The sequence below is a fragment of the Stomoxys calcitrans genome, chromosome 4 (assembly GCF_963082655.1).
Source record: "Stomoxys calcitrans chromosome 4, idStoCalc2.1, whole genome shotgun sequence".
In the NCBI taxonomy this organism is placed as follows: Eukaryota; Metazoa; Arthropoda; class Insecta; order Diptera; family Muscidae; genus Stomoxys; species Stomoxys calcitrans.
Window position 1 is genome coordinate 18,479,939 of NC_081555.1, and position 23,422 is coordinate 18,503,360.

General features: G+C 37.5%; 1 protein-coding gene across 1 annotated transcript in view; it reads left to right on the forward strand.

The window, feature by feature from the left end:
• Nucleotides 1-23,422, forward strand: part of LOC106093119 (vinculin) — a 48,955-nt gene that overhangs the window by 16,481 nt on the left and 9,052 nt on the right. The window contains exon 2 of the mRNA XM_013260113.2: nucleotides 5,509-5,752. Coding sequence (XP_013115567.1) covers nucleotides 5,696-5,752 — 57 coding nt within the window. The 5' untranslated portion in view covers nucleotides 5,509-5,695. The remainder of the gene's footprint in view (nucleotides 1-5,508; nucleotides 5,753-23,422) is intronic.

Genomic DNA, 23,422 nt, shown 5'->3' on the forward strand with positions numbered 1-23,422 from the left:
ATCAATCCGGTACGTATAACCGGCTGCCATGGGATTGTTATATGGTTCTGAGGCATGGGTACTTATGAAAGCAGATGAGGCAGTGCTTGGAGTATTTGAGAGAAAGATTCTTTGTAAAATATATGGACCAGTTTGCGTTAATGGAGAATATAGGTGACGTATAAACCACGAACTGTATGAGCTGCATGACGAAAATAGCATAATTACACGCATCAAAATACAACGGATGACCTAGCCAATCATGTTGTCAGAATGGGTGAAGAAGCACCAGCAAATAAGTCATTTGAAGGCAAACACGGTGGTACACGCAAACCGGGAAGACCAAAAGCCCGATGGAAAGATCAAGTTGTGGGAGACACCTCAAAACTTGGTGTCAGAGATTTTAGAATGAGCGCAGAATATCGAGGCGCTTGGAATGTTACTCTACGTTTTGAACAAATGTTCTGTCATAGCCAATTAAAGTAAAGTAAAGTAATTATTTTAAGGAACAGGGGCAAACTTCTCACATATCAATGAGTGCAGTCCGATTCAAGTTTAAACTCAATAATAAGGGGGCTCCTTTTTATAGCCGAGTCCGAACGGCGTGCCCCAGTGCGACACCTCTTTGGAGAGAAGTTTTTACATGGCATAGTACCTCACAAATGTTGCCAAAAACTACCGCTGAAAAATCTTTTTTCTGATGGTCTCGCCAGAATTCGAACCCGGGCGTTCAGCGTCATAGGCGGATATGCTAACATCTGTGCTACGGTGGCCTCCTGTTCCTTAGTGGAATGTTCATGGGCAAAATTTGCATTTGCAAAGTAATTATTTTAAATGTCTTAAACTGCAAGGATATTATTAAATATTGGCAGATGACAAAGATGTAATTGACTATTAGTCGTTGCCAATTGGAAAGCTTTCTGAAGAAGCACAGGATTACACAGATTACAGAATACGCTTATAGCATCACGGGTGAAGCAAAATGTCTTAAACTGCAAGGATATTATTTAATATTGGCAGATGACAAAGATGTAATTGACTATCAGTCGTTGCCAATTGGAAAGCTTTCTGAAGAAGCACAGGATTACACAGATTACAGAATACGCTTATAGCATCACGGGTGAAGCAAAATGAGGACCTATACAACATTTTGGCAGCATCTTCCGATCCACTTATTTCTTCAAAACGGCATGTGAAGTCACGAAAAAACATTTGAATTTAGAAATGATTAGTCTTTTAGACATAGATTCATATACGAATTCTGATGAAAATTTAACGGAAAGTTGAAAATTTTTTTTTATTTTTTAATCCACTGCCATTTTTCCACAAATTCTGACTTGAATGAGCTGTAACTACGCACTTACATGGCGTAGTATACCTTTCAAGCATTCATTTTAAAGCCTGAACAGTTATCTTTATTGGTTCAAAAGATATTTGCCACGAAAAATCTCAAATTGTGCCACTATGCGTTTGCTACTTCCATGTCTTTAGTGATAAGTCATCAAAGACGACTCTACCATTGCCTATGGACAAAAAAAAATTATTGTTGCTCATCTCAAGTATCCACCGTCTAGACACAATTGGTCATTGCAAATGCCTTAGATAAACAAAATTAATTTAAACTCAACGATCATGGTGACCATTTATAAACTAAAAGGGTACTGTGATGTGCGTTGAGTAAAGGAGCTATTATTATGGGGAAGAGATGTTTACTTAAAATGTTTGCATCTACCCAAAAACAGAATTAATTATATTAATTTGTTAGTCTTCTTAAAGGTCAAGCTTAATTAGTTGCCTAAAAATTAAATGAATTAAATGTTGTTATTATAAAGCTAAATTTGAAGAATTAAGTGCAAAAATATATAGAATTGTATTTAAATAACTTAAAATTATAGATTTCCCCAAGAATTGGTATAATTTGGTTTATCCAACAGCTGTCGTTAAGGTCTACCACACACCCGTTTTCATCCCATACTTTCTGGTAGAGTAATACTTGCATTGTATATATCAACGGCCTCATTCACAAAACTTTATGAAGCCTTAAAATAGTTTTATTTGACAGTTCTATAAAGGAAATCTGTCAAATGAACCTATTTCAAATCCACATTAGCTTATGTGAGTACCGGTCAAGTGTTTTGGTGATTTCTCCAAATATTGTCAAAATTAAGTTGTGAATATTTTCCCCATCTTTAATCCAGAGACATGTTTTGCCAGTCTCAACGTTTGATGACCTAATTATACACCTTTCAGATCAAGTGTTTTGGTGATTTCTCCAAATATTGTCAAAATTAAGTTGTAAATATTTTCAGCATCTTTAATCCAGAGAATGTTTTGCCAGTCCCAACGTCTGATGACCTAATTATTCTCCTTTCAGACCTACCTATGGCACGTTTCTCTTCACATAACATTTACAATTTTCCATATTAAGCTATTAAAATTAAGAGTGTGATAAAAATTGAATAGCTAATAACGAAACGTTCTGCACTAGTTAAATTTCTTTCGCTTAAATGCATTTTAAGACTACACCCTCCACAACTACTTACATCACACTAAGGCCCAGCCCATTCAAATGCATATGCACTGCTCACATGCCATCAAATCCGATTTCGAACGTTGACGTGTGCCATTGCATTGAAAAATATCAATTTAAGAAATGCCCATATTTAGAATTTCATCATAAATAAACAATTTCTAGAAAAAAAACTATTATTCGAGCCTCTTTGTGGTTTGTTATTAAAGTGAGAAAATAAATTGTATGAATGGAAGTGTCGCATTTCAGTAATAATATGCATAAGTGTATATTGAGATGTACAAGTACAAATTAACATGAATTATAATAATAATCAACGATATTAAATGGAATACTTGGGTAAACTGGAGGGGAAACCATGGGTTCTGCTAAATATTGGGTTGCCCAAAAAGTAATTGCGGATTTTACATATAGTCGGCGTTGACAAATTTTTTCACAGCTTGTGACTCTGTAATTGCATTCTTTCTTCTGTCAGTTATCAGCTGTTACTTTTAGCTTGCTTTAGAAAAAAGTGTAAAAAAAGTATATTTGATTAAAGTTCATTCTAAGCTTTATTAAAAATGCATTTACTTTCTTTTAAAAAATCCGCAATTACTTTTTGGGCAACCCATTATGTATACCAATTAAATTTAGTTGAAAGGCATAATTTTACTCTACTTACCAAACTTTTTTAAACCAGCAAAGATTAAAACTTCTACGAACCGAACAAGGATGATCGAGAGATCGGTTTACATGGGAGTTAAATCAGGTTATAGACTGATTTGGATCGTACTTGGTACAGTTGTTAAAAGTCATAACAAAACATCGCATGCAAAGTTTAGGCAAAATCGGACAAAAATTGCGGGTTGTAAGGACTTAAGAAGTCAAATCAGCAGATCAGTTTATATGGGACTTATATCAGCTTATTGAACGACAGCACTTGGTACAGTTCTTGAAAGCCATTACAGAACACTACATGCACTACATTTCAGCCAAGTCGGACAAAAATTGCTGCTTGCAGGGGATCAAGAAGACAAATCGGGAGATCGGTTAGTATGGGAGCTATGGGACCGGTTAGTATGGGACCGATTTGGACCGTACATAGCACAGTTGTTGTGAGTCATAACAGAACACCGCAAGCAAAGTTTCAGCCAAATCGGACAAAAATTATAATGTGAGATGGGCCTTAAGACGTCCATACAAGATGAACCCAATTCAACTTCTTTTGGGGAAATACAATCATTTTAAATTATTTAAATAAATACAATATGTAATAGTCTTGAAGTTTTAAAATCAAAAATCATCTCTAGTAATATTTTAATTTCACCCATTCAATGTTTTATAGTCCCATTTTTATAGCCACCACCATAGGATGGGGGTATACTAATCTAGTCATTCCGTTTGTAACATCTGGAAATATTCGCCTAAGACGATCTAGCGTCTAAGACGATGTCCGTCCGTCTGTTGAAGTCACGACACAGGTCGAACGCGTAAAGCTTGGCGCTTGAAATTTTGCACTGATACTAAATATTGATGTAGGTCGTTGAGGATTGCAAATGGGCCATATCGGTTCAGATTTAGATATAGCTCCTATATAAACCGATCTTCCGATTTGACTTTTTGAGCCACTGGAAGCCTCAGTTTTCATCCGATTTGGATATGACTTCCAACAACTGTGCGAAGTACAATCTAAATCGGTCTATAACCAGAAAAGCTCCCATATTTTTGGAGAATCCATGGTGGCGGGTTCCCAAGATTCATCCCGGCCAAATTTAGCACGGTTTTATTTTTGCTTTTTATATAAATAACAATTTTCAGCAAATAAAGCTCTTTCACTTTTATTTTACGTGATAACACTAAGCAACAAACACAATTTACCAAAATAATGCTCGTGATAAAACATATGATGGGAGTGTTGCCTATATGACGTCTTATTAAAAAAAAGCTTTTTGAGGATTTCTACAATGAGGAAACAATGTTTTGTGAAAACTTTTCACAGTGAACGATCTTAATAACTACCTTAACGAATAAACCATGTTAACACAAACTGTGGCATAAGCTTCAAACATTCGTATGGTCATAATTGCATAACAGTCTCAAACTCAGTGTGGTGAATAGCTGAACTATTTCTAAATAAATTCTCTAAATAAACAATTCCCATACTATGGCAAAGATCGCTCCTAAAATGCATTATTTGTGTGTTATACAAAAAATTTAAAAAAAAAACCGTCATAATGAAATTTTCAAACAAAATCAATCGGACGTAGAATCAGCCACATCCAGCTGACATAATTTTTAAATTTATAAACATGCACTGCTTCATACAACGAACGGGCAATGGAAACTGACAGCAATAATGAATAAACATATGGGAGAATAATTACGGGCGGAGAGTGAGAGAAAGAGAGGGAGAGAGACAAAAAACAAAATACTCACAATAACTAACTGATATATATTTACACATTATCTCAAACGTTGGGGTGTCATTAACTTGTACACGTACAGACATACAAACACAACATATGTGAAATTCTAGACTAAGGCCTACACATAGCAAGAGCGAGTGCGAGTGAGAGAAAGTAAAATAAAATGTGAGATAAATATTGAAGCAAGAAAAAAAAAACAAATTATAGTTAACAACAATAAATAAGAAAACAAGATATCTAGAAAAAATATAGCTCTAACGATGATGCAACAATAACAGTCAATAGCAACAACAATTAAAATTGTTTAAAAAATACATAATTCACCGCATAAATTTAAATTGTTGTTTTGATTTTATTTGGCAAGTTGAAATATACATTAATTATAGTGAAATGGTTTTCTGTCTCTAATTCAACATTTCTACAATAAACAGCTGTTGCATTCTTAAAGAAAACTTGGCAGCACTTTCAGAAAATATAAAAAAAACATACCTGCAATAAATTTAAGTGTGCCAAATAAAATTTGCCGAAATGTCAAATTTGTCTTAGCAAAATAAATAAATAAAATATAATTCTTGATAATTTATTTTTCTTTAGGTAATTTTTGTTTCGGTTTTTTGTGTTTACTTGGAAATCTGCAGATTAACTTAAGCCCCACCCCAACCCAACAATAAAAGTAAAGTAAAACAAACAAAAATTGTACTGTGAGCTAAACCGAACCGAAATTTGAAGAAAAAAACTTTATTATAACATAAATTAAGGTTGTGTTCCTGCTCCAAGGAAAATGCCGGTGTTTCATACGAAAACTATAGAAAGCATTTTAGATCCTGTAGCACAACAGGTAAGTTAAAGAACATATTTTTATTGATTTAATATTTTGTGGAATTAATCTAATTGAAAAAATCATTAAAAGTTTTTTCCAAAGTTTTCCTCTATAAAAGCGGCTCATATCAGTAAATTTGCGAACAATTATTTGGTTTTGACAGTTATTATGATATACATTATTGTTCTTTCGTGTTGTGGCCCTTCAACGTTTTTGCGAAATAATAATCCCGAAGGGTGAGATAATAATATACTCTTACTCAAGAAAAATGTCTTATAAATACCCATACCCAAGGAGAAGGGCAATGAAAGTGTCCTACCTCAAGATTAAGGCTAATAACAGTAGCCTTTCCCACCAGAAAGGGATATGAAAGTGTCCTTCATCTTAATAAAGGGTAATAATAGTGCTTTCCCCACCAGAAAGGGTAATACAAATGCCCTATCCCCAAGGCTTGGGTTATTGAAAGTTCCCTTCCCCAAGGGTAAGTGTATTGAAAATGGCCTTCCACAAGGGTAAGGATAATGAAAGTGTTCTTCTCCAAGGATGAAATTTTCGTACCTCATGGAAACAGGTAACGAAAGTGTCATTTCCCAATGGAAAGGGTAATGAAAGTGACCTTCCCCTACGAAAAAGGTAATAAAGTTACCATTTTCCAAAGAAAAGGGAAAAAATTAGAACATTTCACAAGGAAAAGGGTGTAATTATTACCCCCTCTCAATGGAAAGGGTGAAAATAGCACACTTTCCCATGGCAAATGGTGAAAATAGTACCGTTTCCCTAGGGAAAGGGTGAAAATAGTACACGTTTCCAAGGGAAAGGGTAAAAATAGTACCCTTCCCTAAATAAAATAACAAAACTTGTACCCTTTCCCAAGGAGAAGGATAAAAATTATAACCCTTCCCAAGGAAAATGGTAAATATAATACTCTTTCCCAAGGAAAGGGGCAAAATTAGTAACATGTTTAAGTAGTACCCTTCTCCGAGGGAAAGGGTTAAACGAGCACCCTTCCCCAACTAACAAGGCAAAACTAGTAACTTCTCCAGAGGAAAGAGTAAAAAAGTACCCTTTCCAAAGAAAGGGTAAAAATAGTAAACTTCTCCAAGGGAAAGCGTAAAATTAGTAACATTATTCAAAGAAAAGGGCAAAGATAGTACTTTTTCCCAAAGAAAGGGGTAAAAATAATATTTCCCAAGGAAAAGGGTAAAATAAGTACCCTTTCACAATAGCCCCCAAATTAAAGGGCAAAACTAGTAACCTTCTCCCAAGGGAAAGTGTAAAAAGAACCCTACTCCAAAGAAAAGGATAAATATAGCAAACTTCACAAAGTAAAAGGGTAAAATATTTAACATTATTCAAGGGAAAGGGCAAAGATAGTAATCTTTTCCAAAGAAAAGGTTAAAAGTAATACCATTCTCAGAAGGAAAGGGTAAAAAGTAAACTTTCCTAGGGGAAAGGGTACAAAAATATCTAAGGAAAAGCGTACATATAGCCGCCTTTCCCTAGGAAAAGCGTGCAAATAGTAAAAGCCTTGAAGAAAAAACTATCTTCTCTATCTCTTATCCACACAAAAGAAAATTGCAAGTCTCCAAGACAGGGCCCGATCAGGCCTATATGAAAGGTTTATACGGTTGGTTGTGGTTCTAAATTAGCTGCAATATTGGAAATGTAGAAGGTACATCGATAGCAGCAGCTGCAAAAGCTTCAATTGAAGAATCATCCACACCACTAGTCTCCAGCTACTACTCTCTCGATTTGGCCGGGACGCATAAGAAAACTTGTATTGATAAGATCATATACATTTGTTTAATGTTTCACAGCAGCGGCTTCAACACTTGAAATATGCGATAGTTTGTAAGTAGACAACCTAAGTTAAAAAGAAATTTATCTCCATTTTGATATTTCGCCTTTATGTGGTACTCTTACTTATGCTCATAAATTATGCAAATTTATTGGTTTAGCAAAATGATTCTATTAGCTTTGTCTAATGATTTATACACGCCCGTTTTTTTTGTCTTTTCTCTGCTCGAAAATCAAGTTGCTGAGAAATTTATTGAAATTTTTAAACATCTTCATTACAATTTGACACGAGCTCTAATTTTTCATATTTCCGGCGCCCCATAACAATTAGATCGTACATCATTTTCAAATGGGGCACTTCTCTTTCCTTCAAGGCATTGCCTTTGCAACAGAGGTTTGTGATTAATGATGATGATTGAATCATAATTGGGATAATGGCTAATCTGCTACAAGATGGAAGCCGTGTATGCTTGTCTGTCCCTATAACATGTTGCCAACATAATTCATTCGGATGCGGCCAAAATAAAAATAAGAACAACAATGTTGCGATCATTTATAAAACAGTGTTCCTATAGAAATACGAAATTGCTGTTTTTGGGCGTTTGATAAGATATGGATCTACTTTGCAATTTGTAGAATTTTTATGACTGCCCATTATCCCTCCTTCAAAAAAGAAAAAAAAAACGCTTTACCTGTTGTATTTTGTCTTGTGTACAAAAATAACATTTAATACTAAGGATGTCAATGTTATCTCCATGATTTTGAATGTCACGATGAGATCATTAACTTGTTCTTGAGATTAATAGTCCCAGTGTATATGTATTGTTATATTAGCTATTTGTTTTGCTCACCTATTTTTCAGCAAAATAATGGCACTTCAAGCGGTAATGTGTGAGTTTTAGAATGTTGGACATTTTTTAACAATGCTAAAGAAATCGACCTTTAATGGTGTCTAATAACCTGGGTATTTCGTTTTTCTCTGCACAAAGGAGTAAAACATTCTCGGGATGCTGTTGGGTATCAATCTCTAAACGATAATTAGCAATTAATATATGTTTCAAACTAAAATCTGTATTATTAACTGAGAATTATCGCACTGAGCCACATAACTACCCTTCCCTAAGGAAAAGAGTTATAAAACTGCCCTTTCTCGAGGGAACAGTTATAAACTACGCTTTCCGAAGGAAAAAGTAATTATACTATGATTTCCTGAGGAAAAAGTCATTATACTACTATTTCCCGAGGGAACTAAAACTACCCTTTCCCGGGAGAGTGAAAGAAAACTACCCTCTTTCAGGGAAAATAGTAATAAAACTACCATTTCCCGAGGAATGGAATAGCAAGCCACCTTTCCCCGAGGGAAAGTGTAAGAAACCTTTTTCCCCGAGGGAAAGAGTATGATATTATCCTTTCCCAAGCGAAAGAGTAACAATACTACCCCTTCCTAAGAGAAAGAGTAGTAAAAATACCATTTCCCGAGAGAAAGATTAAAAAACTACTCGGGAAAGGGTAATAAATCTACCCTTTCACGGCGGACGGAATAACAAAACTACATTTCTCCGAGAGAAAGAGTAAGAAAGTATCCTTTCCCTAGGAAAAGAGTACAAAACTACCTGTTCCTAAGAGGAAGAGTTATAAAACAGCCCTTTCCCAAGCGAAATAGTTATAAAACTCCCCTTTTCCAAAGGGAAACAGGTATAAAACTACCACTTTGCGAGGGAAAGCCTAATGAAAATACCCCTTCACAAGGGTTTGTTGAGGGAAAGAAAAATTAAACTACCCTTGCAGAGGGAAAGAGTAATAAAACAACCCTTTGCCAAGGGAAAAGTAAAAGGAAAAGGATACTTAAACTACACTTTCCCATAGGGAAGGGTACTTAAACTAGCCTTTCCCTTGGAGAAGGGACCTGAAACTACCCTTTCCCATAAGGAAGGGAAATAAAAATACCATTGCCATTAGGAAAGGGTACTAAAACAACTACCCTCTCACTTGGGGAATTGTACTAAAACTACCCTCTCCCTTGGTGAAGGGTACTAAAACTACACTCTCCCTTGGGAAAGGGTACTAAAACTACCCTTTCTCGTGGAGAAGGGAACTTAAACTAGCCATTCCCTTGTGGAAGGGTACTAAAATTACCCCATCTCTTGGGGAAGGGTTACTAAAACTACACTTTCCCTTGGTAAAGTGTAAAACTATCCTTCCCTTGGGAAAGGGTACTAAAACTAGCCTTTCCCTTGGTAAAGGGTACCAAAACTACCCTTTCCCTTGGAGAAGGATACTAAAACGACTCATTCCCTTGGGGAATGGTAGCAAAAATACCCTTTCCCTTGGGGAAGGGTACCTAAACTACCCTTTTCCTTGGGGAAGAATACTAAAACTACCCTTTCCCTTGGAGAAGGATACTAAAACTACCCTTTCCCTTGGGGAAGGGTACTAAAAATCGCCTTTTTCCTAAGGGAAAGGTATTAAAACTAGCCTTTCCCACGGAGAAGGGTACTAAAGCCAGCCTTTCCTTTGGAGAAGGGTAATAAAGCTATCATTTCCCTAGGAGAAGGGTAATAAAACTACCCTCTCCCTTGGGCAACGGTAATAATACTACGCTCTCCCTTGAGGAGGGGTAATTAAACTACCCTTCCCCTTGGTGAAGGGTACTAAAACTACACTTTCCCTTGAGGGAGGGTAATAAAAGTACCCTCTCCCTTGAGGAAGTGCAATAAAACTACCATATCCCTTATGGCAGAATAATAAAACTACCCTTTTCCTTGGGGAGAAGTAATAAATCCATTCTTTCCAAGGGGAAGGGGTAATGAAACTACCCTTTCCTTTGGGGAAGCATAATAAAACTATGCTTACTCATGGGAAAGGGTAATTAAACCACCCTTTCGCTTGGGGAAGGGTTATTAAACTACACTCTCCCTTGGGGAAGGGCTATGAAACTACTCGTTTTTTGGGGAAGGGTAAAAAAACTACACATACCCTTGAGGAAGGGTGATAAAACCACCCCTTCCCTTGGTGAAGGGTAATAAAACTACCTCATCCCTTGGTGAAGGGTACTAAAACTACCGCTTCCCTTGAGGAAGGGTAATAAAACTACCCTTTTTATTGGGAAAGGATAATAAAACTTTCCTTTTACTTGCGGAAGGAAGATAAAACTACCATTTTCTTTGGGAGAGTATAATAAAACTATCCCTTACCTTGGGGAAAAGGCAATGAAAATACCCTCTTTCGAGGAAAGAGTACGAAAGATACCCTTTCCCGAGATAAATGGGAAAGAGTAATTAAACTACCCTTACCCATGGGAAACAGTAATTAAACAACCTTACCCATGGGAAAGGGTTAATAAAACTACCCTCTTTCCTGTGAAAGGTAATAAAACTAGCCTTGCCCTTGGGGAAGAGTAATTAAAACTATCCCTTACCTTGGGGAAAAGGCAATGAAAATACCCTCTTTCGAGGAAAGAGTACGAAAGATACCCTTTCCCGAGGTAAAATGTAAAAAAAATATTCCTTGGCTAGTGAACGAGTAATAAAATTGCATTTTTCCCAGGAAAGAGTATTTAATTCCAAAGAGAAAGGGTAACTAAACTACTAATAAAATTATGCTTTCCGAAGGGAAAGAGTAATTAAACTACCCTTATCCATGGGAAAGAGTAATTAAACTACCCTTACCCATGGAAAAGAGTAATTAAACTACCCTTACCCATGGGAAAGGGCTAATAAAACTACCCTATTTCCTCTGAAAGGTAATAAAACTAGCCTTGCCCTTGGGGAAGGGTAATAAATCGACCCTTCCCAATGAGAAAGGGTAATCAAACTACCCTTCCACATGGGTATCTTCTATTAGTGTTAGGTAACGATATTTTCCTAATTTACCTTCGCTTTGACACATCAGCTGTTCTGATTGACGTTCAACAAAACATTCATCATAGGATAATATCCCGAGGCATGTTATTTCCCTTGAACGTGAATTATAACCAAATCAAAAAATTATAACATACTTGTGCTTTGTAATTCGCTTTATTGAATGTTTAGTCACCTTAACCTAATAAAGTAATCAACGTTTGAACAAAAATTCTGTTATTGCAAAATTCATTTTACTTGCCACTCATGCATAACTATTGTTTTTACAATGTGTCGATAAATTTCCATGAAAATGAATTTATTTCATTATTGAATGCTGCTATTAATAGAAATGTTCATTCATACTTTGGCTATTTTATTAAGTTTTTGTAGCACATCTGTTTCATTAATTAAAAAAATCAAAAACACTCACAATAACAAAACACCTTCTGGTATTATCCAAAATAGGAAGCCACCATTAGAAGCTGTACACCCCACGAAAAACAAACTCTTTGGAACATTTCGAGATAATTTTAACAACCGGTAAAAAACTCATAACAAGTGTACAAACGCCATAGGACCAACAAAATCACACATTTCATTTGATTTTCGAAAAAAAATGAACCGTAAAAACACTATTCTCCATACAAAAACCTCCTACACAAAACTCAGACCTGAATGAATGTCATTACCATAACCTGCGTTGTTGTGATAGTAATGGAGTGTGACTGGCTGTCGCTAGCTCGCTGACTGGCTGTATGGCTGGCTTGATTTGCCATTCTTTCTCTTCTGAATGGGGAGCACCAAAAACAACCTCTTGGAGTTGTGCTTGTAGAAACAGTGGCTGATGATCTCGAAAAAAACGCGTAGGTCAATTTGACATTGATCTTGCCATATCATTAACACCTGCTCATGTGGGGTATATTAAAAAAAAGAAAACACCAAATAATTGATGTAAAGCACAACAATAGGAAAAACGTTTCATTTTTTAATCGTTAAATGTTGCCGCCACGATGTGGGCTACTCCGATTTTTTTAATTGCGGGGGCTTTAAATGCTGGTATTTTATGTGACAGTAGGCAGTGAGTGACACAAGAAAGTTAGAGGTCGTTCACACTTAAAGATTTATAAAGTAGACGACTCTCACCAACTAGTTTCATGCCAGTTGGTTCCCGGCACGGTATAGCGGTGACCACCACGCAGGCTGGAACATTGAGGTCCAATCTGTGTGGTGTTCATTGCTGTCACTAAAACTTAACTGCGAGCTACCGGGCGCGTCCACAGGTTGCGGATAGTGGAATGCTCCATACGGAGTAGCTACAACAGCGTTTGGGGACAATCAGTGGTATCGGAGAGACTCATTGAGAGGCCGGTCGGCACCGGCTCTTGTACAAATACAGAGTGCCTATGATGTTCGATTTGACAAGGCGAGTTATTGGCGCCTTTAAATAACCAATGGCCACCCTGTTCTCACGGCGATCGGTCCTTTGGGCCGCAACGAGTTTGTTCATCTACAGTAGCTTGACGAGGATGGCCACCTCCACATGAAAATGTGGCTACAACAACAACATGCAAGTCGGATAAACTCGATGGAAATCTACATCGGTCAGGGGATGTCGCCTTTGTGTTAGGTTAGGTTGGAGGACAAGTGACTAGCAACCTTGGTTACCCGAAGATCTAAGGTACATTGTGTTCTACCTAGAAGAATGTAAAAGCGAAAAAGAAGACACGGCAATAAAACTTAGTCAAGGGTTGGAAACCTGGCAGACCGGAAAGAAATTCGCATCGGTAAGAGTATGGCCCAGTCAATTCAGGCATCTACTCCAGATTATGAAGGGGACTAAGTGATTGGGGGGAATTTTTCATTCCTTGCATATATACAGGAATAGAATTAGGTGTTCACCCATTATCCTGTGTCTACTTCTCAAAATTGCTGGGGAGTGACACAAAATTGCTCGACCATCTTCCACTTCTCCACGTCATCGCTTAAGCCTGTCTTTCCCGGCATACAACGCGGCGTTAAAGACCTGACGTTGCAGTAATTAGTCAGGGTTCCTATTAGCAGTCTGAAGTCATGCTTCATCAAATTGCAAATTTGCCCACGAACAGAAGCAAATTTTTCACATAAATGAGTGCTGTCCGATTCAAGTTAAGCTCAATGTTAAGGGACTTCCTTTTATAGTCCGACACCTCTTTAGGGAGAAGTTTTTACATGGCATAATACCTCACCAATGTCGCCAGCATTAGGAGGTGATAATCACCAGTAAACTTTTTTTTCTGATATTCTCGCAGGGATTCGTGCTCAAACGTTTGGCGCCATAGACGGACATGCTACCCTCTACGCTAGGGTGTCCTCCAAAGTCATGCTTCTTCAATCCTAGGCGACATAATGTTCAGTGAAATACTCGGCCAGAGGGCGTTTGCCACCATGCAAGCCACATCACCATCTTACGCTTTAATCGCTCGGTCATCGTAGAAGACGTCCACCCTTCCAAGTAACTTGGACGGAGAAGAGCTCCCTGATTCCGTAGCACGGTCTGCCCCAACCGACGTTCCATTAATGGCCAGCTAATCGGCCACTTCGTCCCACGCCACCTTGATGGTCCGGGGCCCAGTATGGTCTGACAGCCCTTCTCATGGTTCGAAGAAGCTCTTTGCTTCTTCTAACCAGTCTTGACCTCACATGAACCGAAGCCAGAGCATTCAGTGCCGCCTGGCTGTCCACGAACATCGTGGAAAACCAATCTGGCCCCCACTCCAGCATCAACATCATCTCCAGTGCCTTCAGGACCACGATGATGCCCTAATTCCAAGGAATTTAATCAAAAGTCTCGACCTCACATGACCCGACGCCAGAGCCTTCAGCGCCGTGTATGTCGTCTCCAGTGCTTTCAGGACCTCGAAAACCTTCGAATGAAAGACCCTACATATGTCCAAAAACCTCCAGCCCAGATATTCCTTTTTATGAAAATGACGTCAAACTCGTACAAAAACTGCCCTGGTGTGTATATAATCAATGACTTTACCCCTCCTCATGAAATTTACCAGATCAGTCTTTCATGGATTTATGCCAAGCCCGTTGGCCTTCGACAATCCAGATAACTTCTTCAACGTGCATGAACGAGGGCCGTAATGGTAGTGAGGAAACGGCCACCCACCATGATGACATCATCTACATACATAGCCAAAGGCGTTCACCCTCTCATTCTTGAAAGGCCTCAGAATGACACTGATAAATAAAAATTTGTTCCTTATGTTCTCGCCTTCAACGTGAAAAGAAAACGTGCAAAGAAAATCTCCGATCATTGAGCTCGTCTCGAAAGGCAAACAAACAAAAATTTTAGAATTAAATTATCTTCGCTCTAACTGACAAAAACTTGAAATGAAAAAGTTCGGCAGGGCCTGGCCGGGATTCGAGGCGTTCGAGGCCATCAATGCAACTGTTAGAAATAGCAAAGTCTATTCGGCATTCACTACTATAAAATACAACAATGAATTATTATCTAGTTTGCTTTTAATGACATTTGTCATTAATGTACAATTTGCTCTCATTTCTTTATCTATATATCTAATGTATATATGTAACCATACCCACATGAATTTTAAAACATTTAGTCTGAAATAAAACTCCACTGAAAGCAGAACATAAAGCATCCGACTTTTTCTACAGGTTATGGGCCCAGGTCCCATGTATTTCAGTAACTCACGTGTTTAATTGTCAAACGAATAAGACAAAAAGGTTAAGTAGTCATGTCCAACAACGCTGTTAGGATTGAGCCCCTGAATGCTCATAATTATGATACGTGGAAACTTCAAATGAAAGCCATTTTAATAAAAGCAGATTTGTGGAATTATGTTGAAACAGAAAAGGCGCCTGCAACCGAGAATGAAGCCAAATGGATTTCAAAAGATCAAAAGGCCTGTGCGGAAATTATGCTGTCTATTGCTCCGTCAGAATTGGGATTAATTTCTAAATGTGCCACGTCCAACGAAATGTGGAATAAATTGAAATCGACGTTTCAATCGAAAGGCCCTGCAAGAAAAGCAACTTTATTAAAACGAGTTGCCTTAGCTAGGATGAAAGAGGGAGACAACACTCGTGATCACCTAAACGATTTCTTTGAAGCTGTCGGTCAATTAAAAGAAATTAATGTGGAGATTGGTGACGATTTACTGGCCATACTACTCTTATACAGTTTACCTGACTCTTTTGAAACATTTAGATGTGCTCTTGAAACAAGAGACGAACTGCCATCACCTGAAATCTTAAGAGTAAAAATCTTGGAAGAAGATGAGTCAAGAAAGGTAAAATCGGAGAGAGATAGTCAAACTGCACTTTATGCGGGAGGTAATGTAAACAAAAACTACAATAAAAACTCAAGAGAACAAAGGGAATCAAAATGGAACAACAAAAGAAAGAACAACAAAAAGCAAAGCCAGGGCTGTTTTAAGTGCGGTAAGCATGGTCATTTTGCTGTCAATTGCAGATCAAAGCAATACAGCAATTATCATAAGGAGACAGATGTAAACAAAGAGAAATCATTATTCAACTGCTCCGATGCTGCCTTTAGCTGCGCTGACGTCACTAACAGCTGGTGCTTAGATAGTGGGTGCACGTCACACATGAGCTCCAATCTAGAAGAATTTGAGAACATAGAGGAAATAAAGAAAACATTGTGTTTGGCTAACGGACAGACAAGTGAGATTTCAGGAGTAGGAGATGTAAAACTAAATGTCATAGACAACAAGCATGAAAATAAATTCAAAGTAAAAAATGTAATGTACGTAAAAGACCTTCGTACAAATTTAATGTCCATATCAAAATTAGCTGATAAAGGTTATGAAATATGTTTTAAAAAAAGTGAGGCCCTTATTATTGAAAATAATAAAATAATTTGCAGAGCAAATAGAATAGGAAATTTATATTTTTTGAAAAACTCTACAGATGTGGCGAATGTGGCAGAGGACAAGGAGATGAACAATTTGGATATGTGGCATAGGCGATTAGGCCATTTGAACGAGAACGATTTAAGAGCTCTAGCAACATCACAAAAAGTTCATGGATTCGATGTTAAAAGCGGCACCAAACTGTCACCATGTACAATCTGCCTGAGCGAAAAGCAGACCAAAACTGGATTTGAGAAAAATAAAGGTATATATGCAAATAATATTTTGGAGATTGTACATAGTGACGTTTGTGGACCCATGCCAGTAGCTTCTCATTCCAAATACCGATATTTCGTCACATTCATCGACGATTTTTCCCGGTATTGTGAGGTTCATTTTTTAAAGCACAAATCGGACGTTTTTGATGCGTTTAAAACTTTTAAAAATTCAGCCGAAAATTTCACAGGGATGAAAATCAAATTTTTACAAACCGATAATGGTAGGGAATATCTAAATGGACCATTCAATCAATTTTTAATGGAAGCTGGTATAAAACGGAGGCTGACCGCTCCCCATACCCCACAACAAAATGGGATTGCGGAACGCAAAAACCGCACATTGCTGGAGATGGCGAGATGTTTATTAAAGCAAGGCGGTGTGCCTAAAATTTTTTGGGCCGAAGCCATAAATATGGCTTGTTATATACGAAACCGATGCCCTACAAGTTCTTTAGCCGGAGATTTGCCCTTGACTTTATGGACTGGTAAGAAACCATCACTAAAACATATGAGGCCATTCGGAATAAAGGGCTATGTCTTAATTAAAGATAAATCGAATGGTAAGCTAGACTCTCGTTCAGAAGAAGGCATTCTTGTAGGATATGCTGACAAAGCAAAGGCGTATAGAATATGGTCAGAAAAAAGACGCAAGGTAATAATAAGCCGAGACGTAAGGTTTATAAACGAAAATGTTTACGATAGACTCATTACACCGTCAAATGAGGAAGATTCAGAATTGGAAGAAGAAACAGAAGACGAAGAAAGTGTTGAAAAGACACAAAAAGAATCTGACATTTTAGAAACCAAAGAAAAAGAAAATCTCGAAAACGTGCCAAAAGAAACACCGAAAGCAGGCAAAGGAAGACCTAGAATAGTGAGAACAGGCGCAAGGGGTCGCCCAAAGAAAATGAATGCCCAATCAAATTTACTAAACAAAAAAGATGAAAACGAGAAAGACCTGGATGAATACGAAAATGAAAATGAAAACGAAGAAGAATTTGAAGATTGTGAGTATGCTAACGTTGCCTTAACCGGAGACCCACTAACATTTAAAGAAGCTATGAGCTGTGATGAGAGCAAACAATGGCAGGCTGCCATCGAAGATGAATATTTAGCTCAATTGATAAATGGCACTTGGAATATCGTTGAGAGACCAACAGAGAAGCAAGTTATAGGCAATAGGCTAGTATTTCGCACCAAAGATCATAACAAGAAGAAGGTGAGATTGGTTGCGAAGGGCTATTCTCAGCGGCCAGGGGAGGACTTTACACAAACATATTCGCCTGTGGTTCGCTCGTCTACAATACGACTAATATCAGCCATAGCCGCACAACAATCGTTGGAAATTCACCAAATGGACTTCGTTACGGCATATTTAAACGGCGAACTTGACGAAGACATTTATACAGAAATTCCTGATTTTTTACTTAAATTTTTAGAAAAAATTGAGACTGGTTGTGAAATGGGTACAAACCCTGCAAAGTGGCGAGAAGCTAAGAATTTAGCTAAGAAGTGGATAAATGCGTTAAATAAAACTAAACGGCCTGTGTGCAAGTTAATAAAAGCACTGTATGGTTTACGCCAATCCGGACTGCAGTGGTATAAAAAATTGACAGAAAAAATGTTTCAATTAGGTCTTAAAGCATCACAACAAGACCCTTGTTTGTTTTTTAACCAAAAAGGTGACAAAATTATGTTTGTAACAATCTATGTGGATGATTTGCTTATTGCAACCAATGACGAAAATTGGCGAAAGGAAATAAAGCAATCTCTTGCAAAATCTTTCGAAATGAAAGACCTTGGAAAAGTCAAGAAAATTTTAGGAATTGAATTCTTCCAAAGCATTGAAAACAACTTCATATTTTTAAGCCAAAAAAGCTACACAGAATCAATCCTAGTGCGATTCAAAATGGAAAATTCAAAAGCAGTAAAAACACCATTGGATCAAAATTGTAAGCTGGATAAACCATCAAAACCTGACTACAACCTAATGAAGAAATACCCATATCAAAGCTTGATCGGTGCAATGATGTACTTAGCCGTTTCAACTCGACCCGACGTAGCCTACGCAGTGAACTTTCTAAGCCAGTTTAACAGCAACTATGGCACTAAACATTGGCAAGCTGCAAAGAGAGTTTTACGTTACCTCAATGGAACCGCAGATTATGGCCTTCTTTATAGAAAAACATCTTCAAGTATTTATGGTGTAGTCGATGCGGACTGGGGAAACAATTTAGCCGATCGAAAATCATATTCTGGATACGGATTTATACTTAACGGAAGTGTAATATCTTGGGAAGCACGAAAGCAGCGCACGGTGGCCTTATCAAGCACTGAGGCCGAATTTCTTGCCATTACCGAAGCTACCAAAGAAGCTATTTACCTTAAGCACATAATGAGCGAAATTGGAGTCAACGTAAGCAACTTAAAACTTTTTAATGACAGCCAAAGCGCACAAAAATTAATTCAGTCAGTTGGCTACCATTCTCGAACAAAGCACATTGATGTGCGACATCAGTTTTTACATCAAACTCAACAACGTGGAGATATCCAGCTGGAATATAAACCAACCGATGAAATGGAGGCTGATGTTTTCACGAAAGGTTTGGGAGCGATCAAACACACCAAGCATATTCACAACCTTGGTTTGATCAGCAGAAGTATCTTGCCTGCCTCATGACTTTGAGGGGAGGTGTTAGAAATAGCAAAGTCTATTCGGCATTCACTACTATAAAATACAACAATGAATTATTATCTAGTTTGCTTTTAATGACATTTGTCATTAATGTACAATTTGCTCTCATTTCTTTATCTATATATCTAATGTATATATGTAACCATACCCACATGAATTTTAAAACATTTAGTCTGAAATAAAACTCCACTGAAAGCAGAACATAAAGCATCCGACTTTTTCTACAGCAACTTCCAACAGATGCACAGAATCATGTGTATACCATGGGAATAGTGTAATTGTGTTGACAAAAAATTTGCAATTATACAAAAACACATGCATTAGGAAAAGTACAGCTAACAGGCAGGGTTGTCGAGCATGGTTAATGTGGTATTTACATCGTAGAGGCGTTCTCGCAAGGAATTCGGTATAAGTACAACATACCAATGTACGGTCCTTGAAGCCTTCACACCTAATATGGCTGAAAAGTTTTCTACTGAAACGCGTTCAATTATGGTTGGTGTGTGTTGCGATCTCTGGCTTTCCTTTTCCATTTGCTAAGAAGATCTCCGATCATTGGGCACGTCTCGAAGGAGAAACAGTGAAAAGCCTGGTACTGACTTCATTCGCCTATTAAATTATTGCGAAATCCTGCGATAGTCACACACAACAAAGACAACAGCATTGAAACTGAGTTTCTTGTGACCCAGTTCGCGAACAATTAACTACCGTTGCAGTTAATTGAAGTGAAATTTGTGTTGTCGCAGCGACCTGTCACTGGTATTTTGTTCAAAGAACACAGTTCCATTTCTACGGAATGTGTTCGCATTTTGTAAATCACAATTTTTTTTTTTACAGAGTGTTTTGACAGCTGTTCGGGCGAAAAGTGGAAGTCAGTATTAGACCTAAAGGGGGAAACCCAATCAAATAGTCAAAAGTCTGCGTCACTTTGTTTCCATAAATTGCATAAGAGAAACAAAAAAATCGTTGACACTAGCGTCAGAAGCCAGCCGCATGAACGACCCATATGAAATGCTTGTAAAACAACTTGACGCTGCTTCTTGACTCTCTGACTTGTCGGAATATCGATACATATTTTTACTAACGGCAATGTTCATTTTTTTGGACAAAAAGAAGAGCTTTGACACTGAATGTATCCTTTAAGATACATACCGCCTATAGAGGGCATAATTTTCATCCAATTGGCCACAATTTGGTTACAGTGATTTCTCTCGTGACTTCCAACTAATTTTATTAAATTTGGATTTATTCGGTCTGTGCATTGGCTTCTATATAAATCGATTGCCTGATTTTTACTTTTCATTTTCGTTTGAAATATATGTGGTGGGATATTAACGATAATATCCATAATATCGATATTTATTGTTAGGAATATCGAATGTTGCTATTATCGATAGTTTTTCCAGCTCTACTGTATGCGTTCCTCACCAAGTTTTCCCATGATATGTATTGTAATACAAATTCTAACATTCAATCTAAATATACACTTTACTTTTCTGTGAAAACAAAATATCTTATTCATATATGGAAAAACAAGTTTTAGTTTTATTTATCATTATGTTTTTTTACATTTCAAATAAAAAAATTATTAATATTTCATGGCAGCGGTTCAATTTCAAAGGCCACCACCAGCCCCACAAATGCCATAACTAACGTTGAAAACTTTTGTAATTTTGCACAGACCAATTATATTCGGTGTCTTTTTTCCTTCTATACTTTTCAATCATATTGTTCAAAAAAAAAAAATATATGTATATATATATATAAACATCACAATAACACATTGAAATTATTATATTTTTTTGTGTTCTTTATTTTGGTTTCTTTTTAATGTTCCTGCTCGATGAGTAATGCCTTCATTCATCTGATTTACTAGAACAATTTCTAAACTGTTCCGAAAGAAAGGCGAAAAAATGAAAAGAAATCAGTGGCAGCATCATCATCGAACCAAGAGTAAGATTAAAACACGGCCGCCCACCTTTCGTTGATGAAATGAAATGAGCTAAAAAATCCCATATGCGTGCCATGATGATTTCTGTTGTTGATCTTTATGACAGAGCATTTAAATATGCCTTAATGCTAGAAATGCTATACTATGGCCTTAGTACATTGTAGGTGTAGGCACAGTGGGATGGATTTCAAAAATTACGGAATTTTATCTAACGCTTATTTTCCTCTAAAATGCATAAAAAAATCTAAAATGTTTACTTTAAACTTAAAATGCATGTAACTCCTTCATTGTATGTCTTATCTAGAAATTCCGTGAAAAATTCCACTAACGGATATGGATAAAAATGAAAAAGTATAGAAGTGGATTATGAGGAGTCCACGGCCATCAGAAACTTTTTTACCATCGATGAACGATGAAGGAAATATCCGAAAAGAACGCGGAACTTTTGTAGGGAAGGTTTTTCCAGGTTCTTACTGGAAGGTTTTTTCTGGACTTATAGAAATTACCGAATCCGATACTTATAGGCAAGGATTCACTGAATAAGGTTAACCCAAGCGACCAGCCGAAATACATTTTTTTTAGTTTTTGGCAGTACTTGGCATTGAGGATGTCAACTTGTAAAACATCCCCTGTGCGTGCATCTTGGTAGAGTTAACGCTTTCTACAATGATCCCGTGGATTGCAACTGCCCTGTGGCAGTGTATTTTACGAGATAGGACTACATTTATTCTGTGGTTAAGGAAGCATGACATCGGACTACTGATAGGAGTCCTGAAGACTGGTCATTGCAATGTCTGGCCTTTAATGTCGAGTTAGACACAGGGAGAGGTAAAGTCGAGCACTTTTTGTGTCAAAGCCCCGCGATTGCAAGGAGAGGACACCGGAAAATGGGTGAACCCATATTTCCGTGCCTGGATTCATTCCCCACAAGCACTTAGTCCTATCGTCATTCCTGAACGAGTTAACTGGACGATGCTCTCTCCGGTGAAAGTTGCTCCCTGGCTCCATAATTTCCTACTTTTTCAGCATCTACGCAGTGGTCCCTTTGAGACCGAACATATGCAATGCCAGCTTTTAGGCTGCACTGAGAACAGAAATTAGCGACTTAATAGAATAAATAATGATAAGAGCAACTGGCAATGACCAAGATAGAGTTGGTCCTTTTGGCCAGAAGCCAAATTCCAGAAATAGCGAACATGTCTGTGTGCCGACGAGTATAAATGATGGCAGACAAGTAAAGCTGAAAAGCTATTAGAAAATTGGTCAAAACCATGCTTCGACTCTAGAACAAAGATCTCGACCAGACAATGATGCCGCAACAGGTGAATGAGTTGGAGGATGTGGTTTGGACAAAGACATACTTCGACTAAGAAAAAATACATCCACCTGGCGATGATGTCACCAGAGGCGAATAAGAGAACAAGAGGTTTGGTTGTAGATCTTGTTTTAATCCTCCGAAACGGACTTTAACTTTGTCTCAAAAACCTCTGCTTTTGAGACAAAGCAGTTTTTACAATGGCGAGTAATGGGATGACTACCTCTAGTTAGATACGTAAAGAATTCTACCACCTATACTAAAGAAATAGTTATATATCATTGACCTACCCACGTTATTTGTCGATTTCGAACAAGGTCACACCTTTAATGGCGAATATACAAAAAAAAATTTAACAATCCTGGGAAAAATTGAAGGATTATCCTATAATATAGAGGACACCGTGAGTCAGTCACAGGTTTACATGTCCTGGGTTTGAAACCTGGCGACTATGTCAACAAATTTTTTGCAGTGGTTGTTCCGTGACTGATGCAGGCGACATTTGTGATTTGTCCGCCGTGTAAAACTTCGCTACATAGTGGTCTCGCTCTAAGTCGCGCCTTTCGGAATCCTCAATAAAATGGAGTTGCCATACCAATGGGTTTAAAACTTGAATCGGACAGCACTATTTGACATAGAGAAGCATTTCCACTGTTCCTTAATGTAATCAGCATGGGCTAATTTTAAATCCTATTATATGTATAAACCATATAACAATTTTTAAAATCATCCCCACTGTAACTGCTTCTTCTTCTTCCTTCATTTATGTTTTCATCTCTTATGATTTGATCGTATGCCAAATGCTACGTCGTATCCAAAAATACATCTCACTTGTTCCGTTGCTTATTCTAATTTTATGGATTTTTGTTTACATGCCACCCGATGTTTGCTGTGGTTTCTTGGCGTTATTGATGTGTATGGGATAAC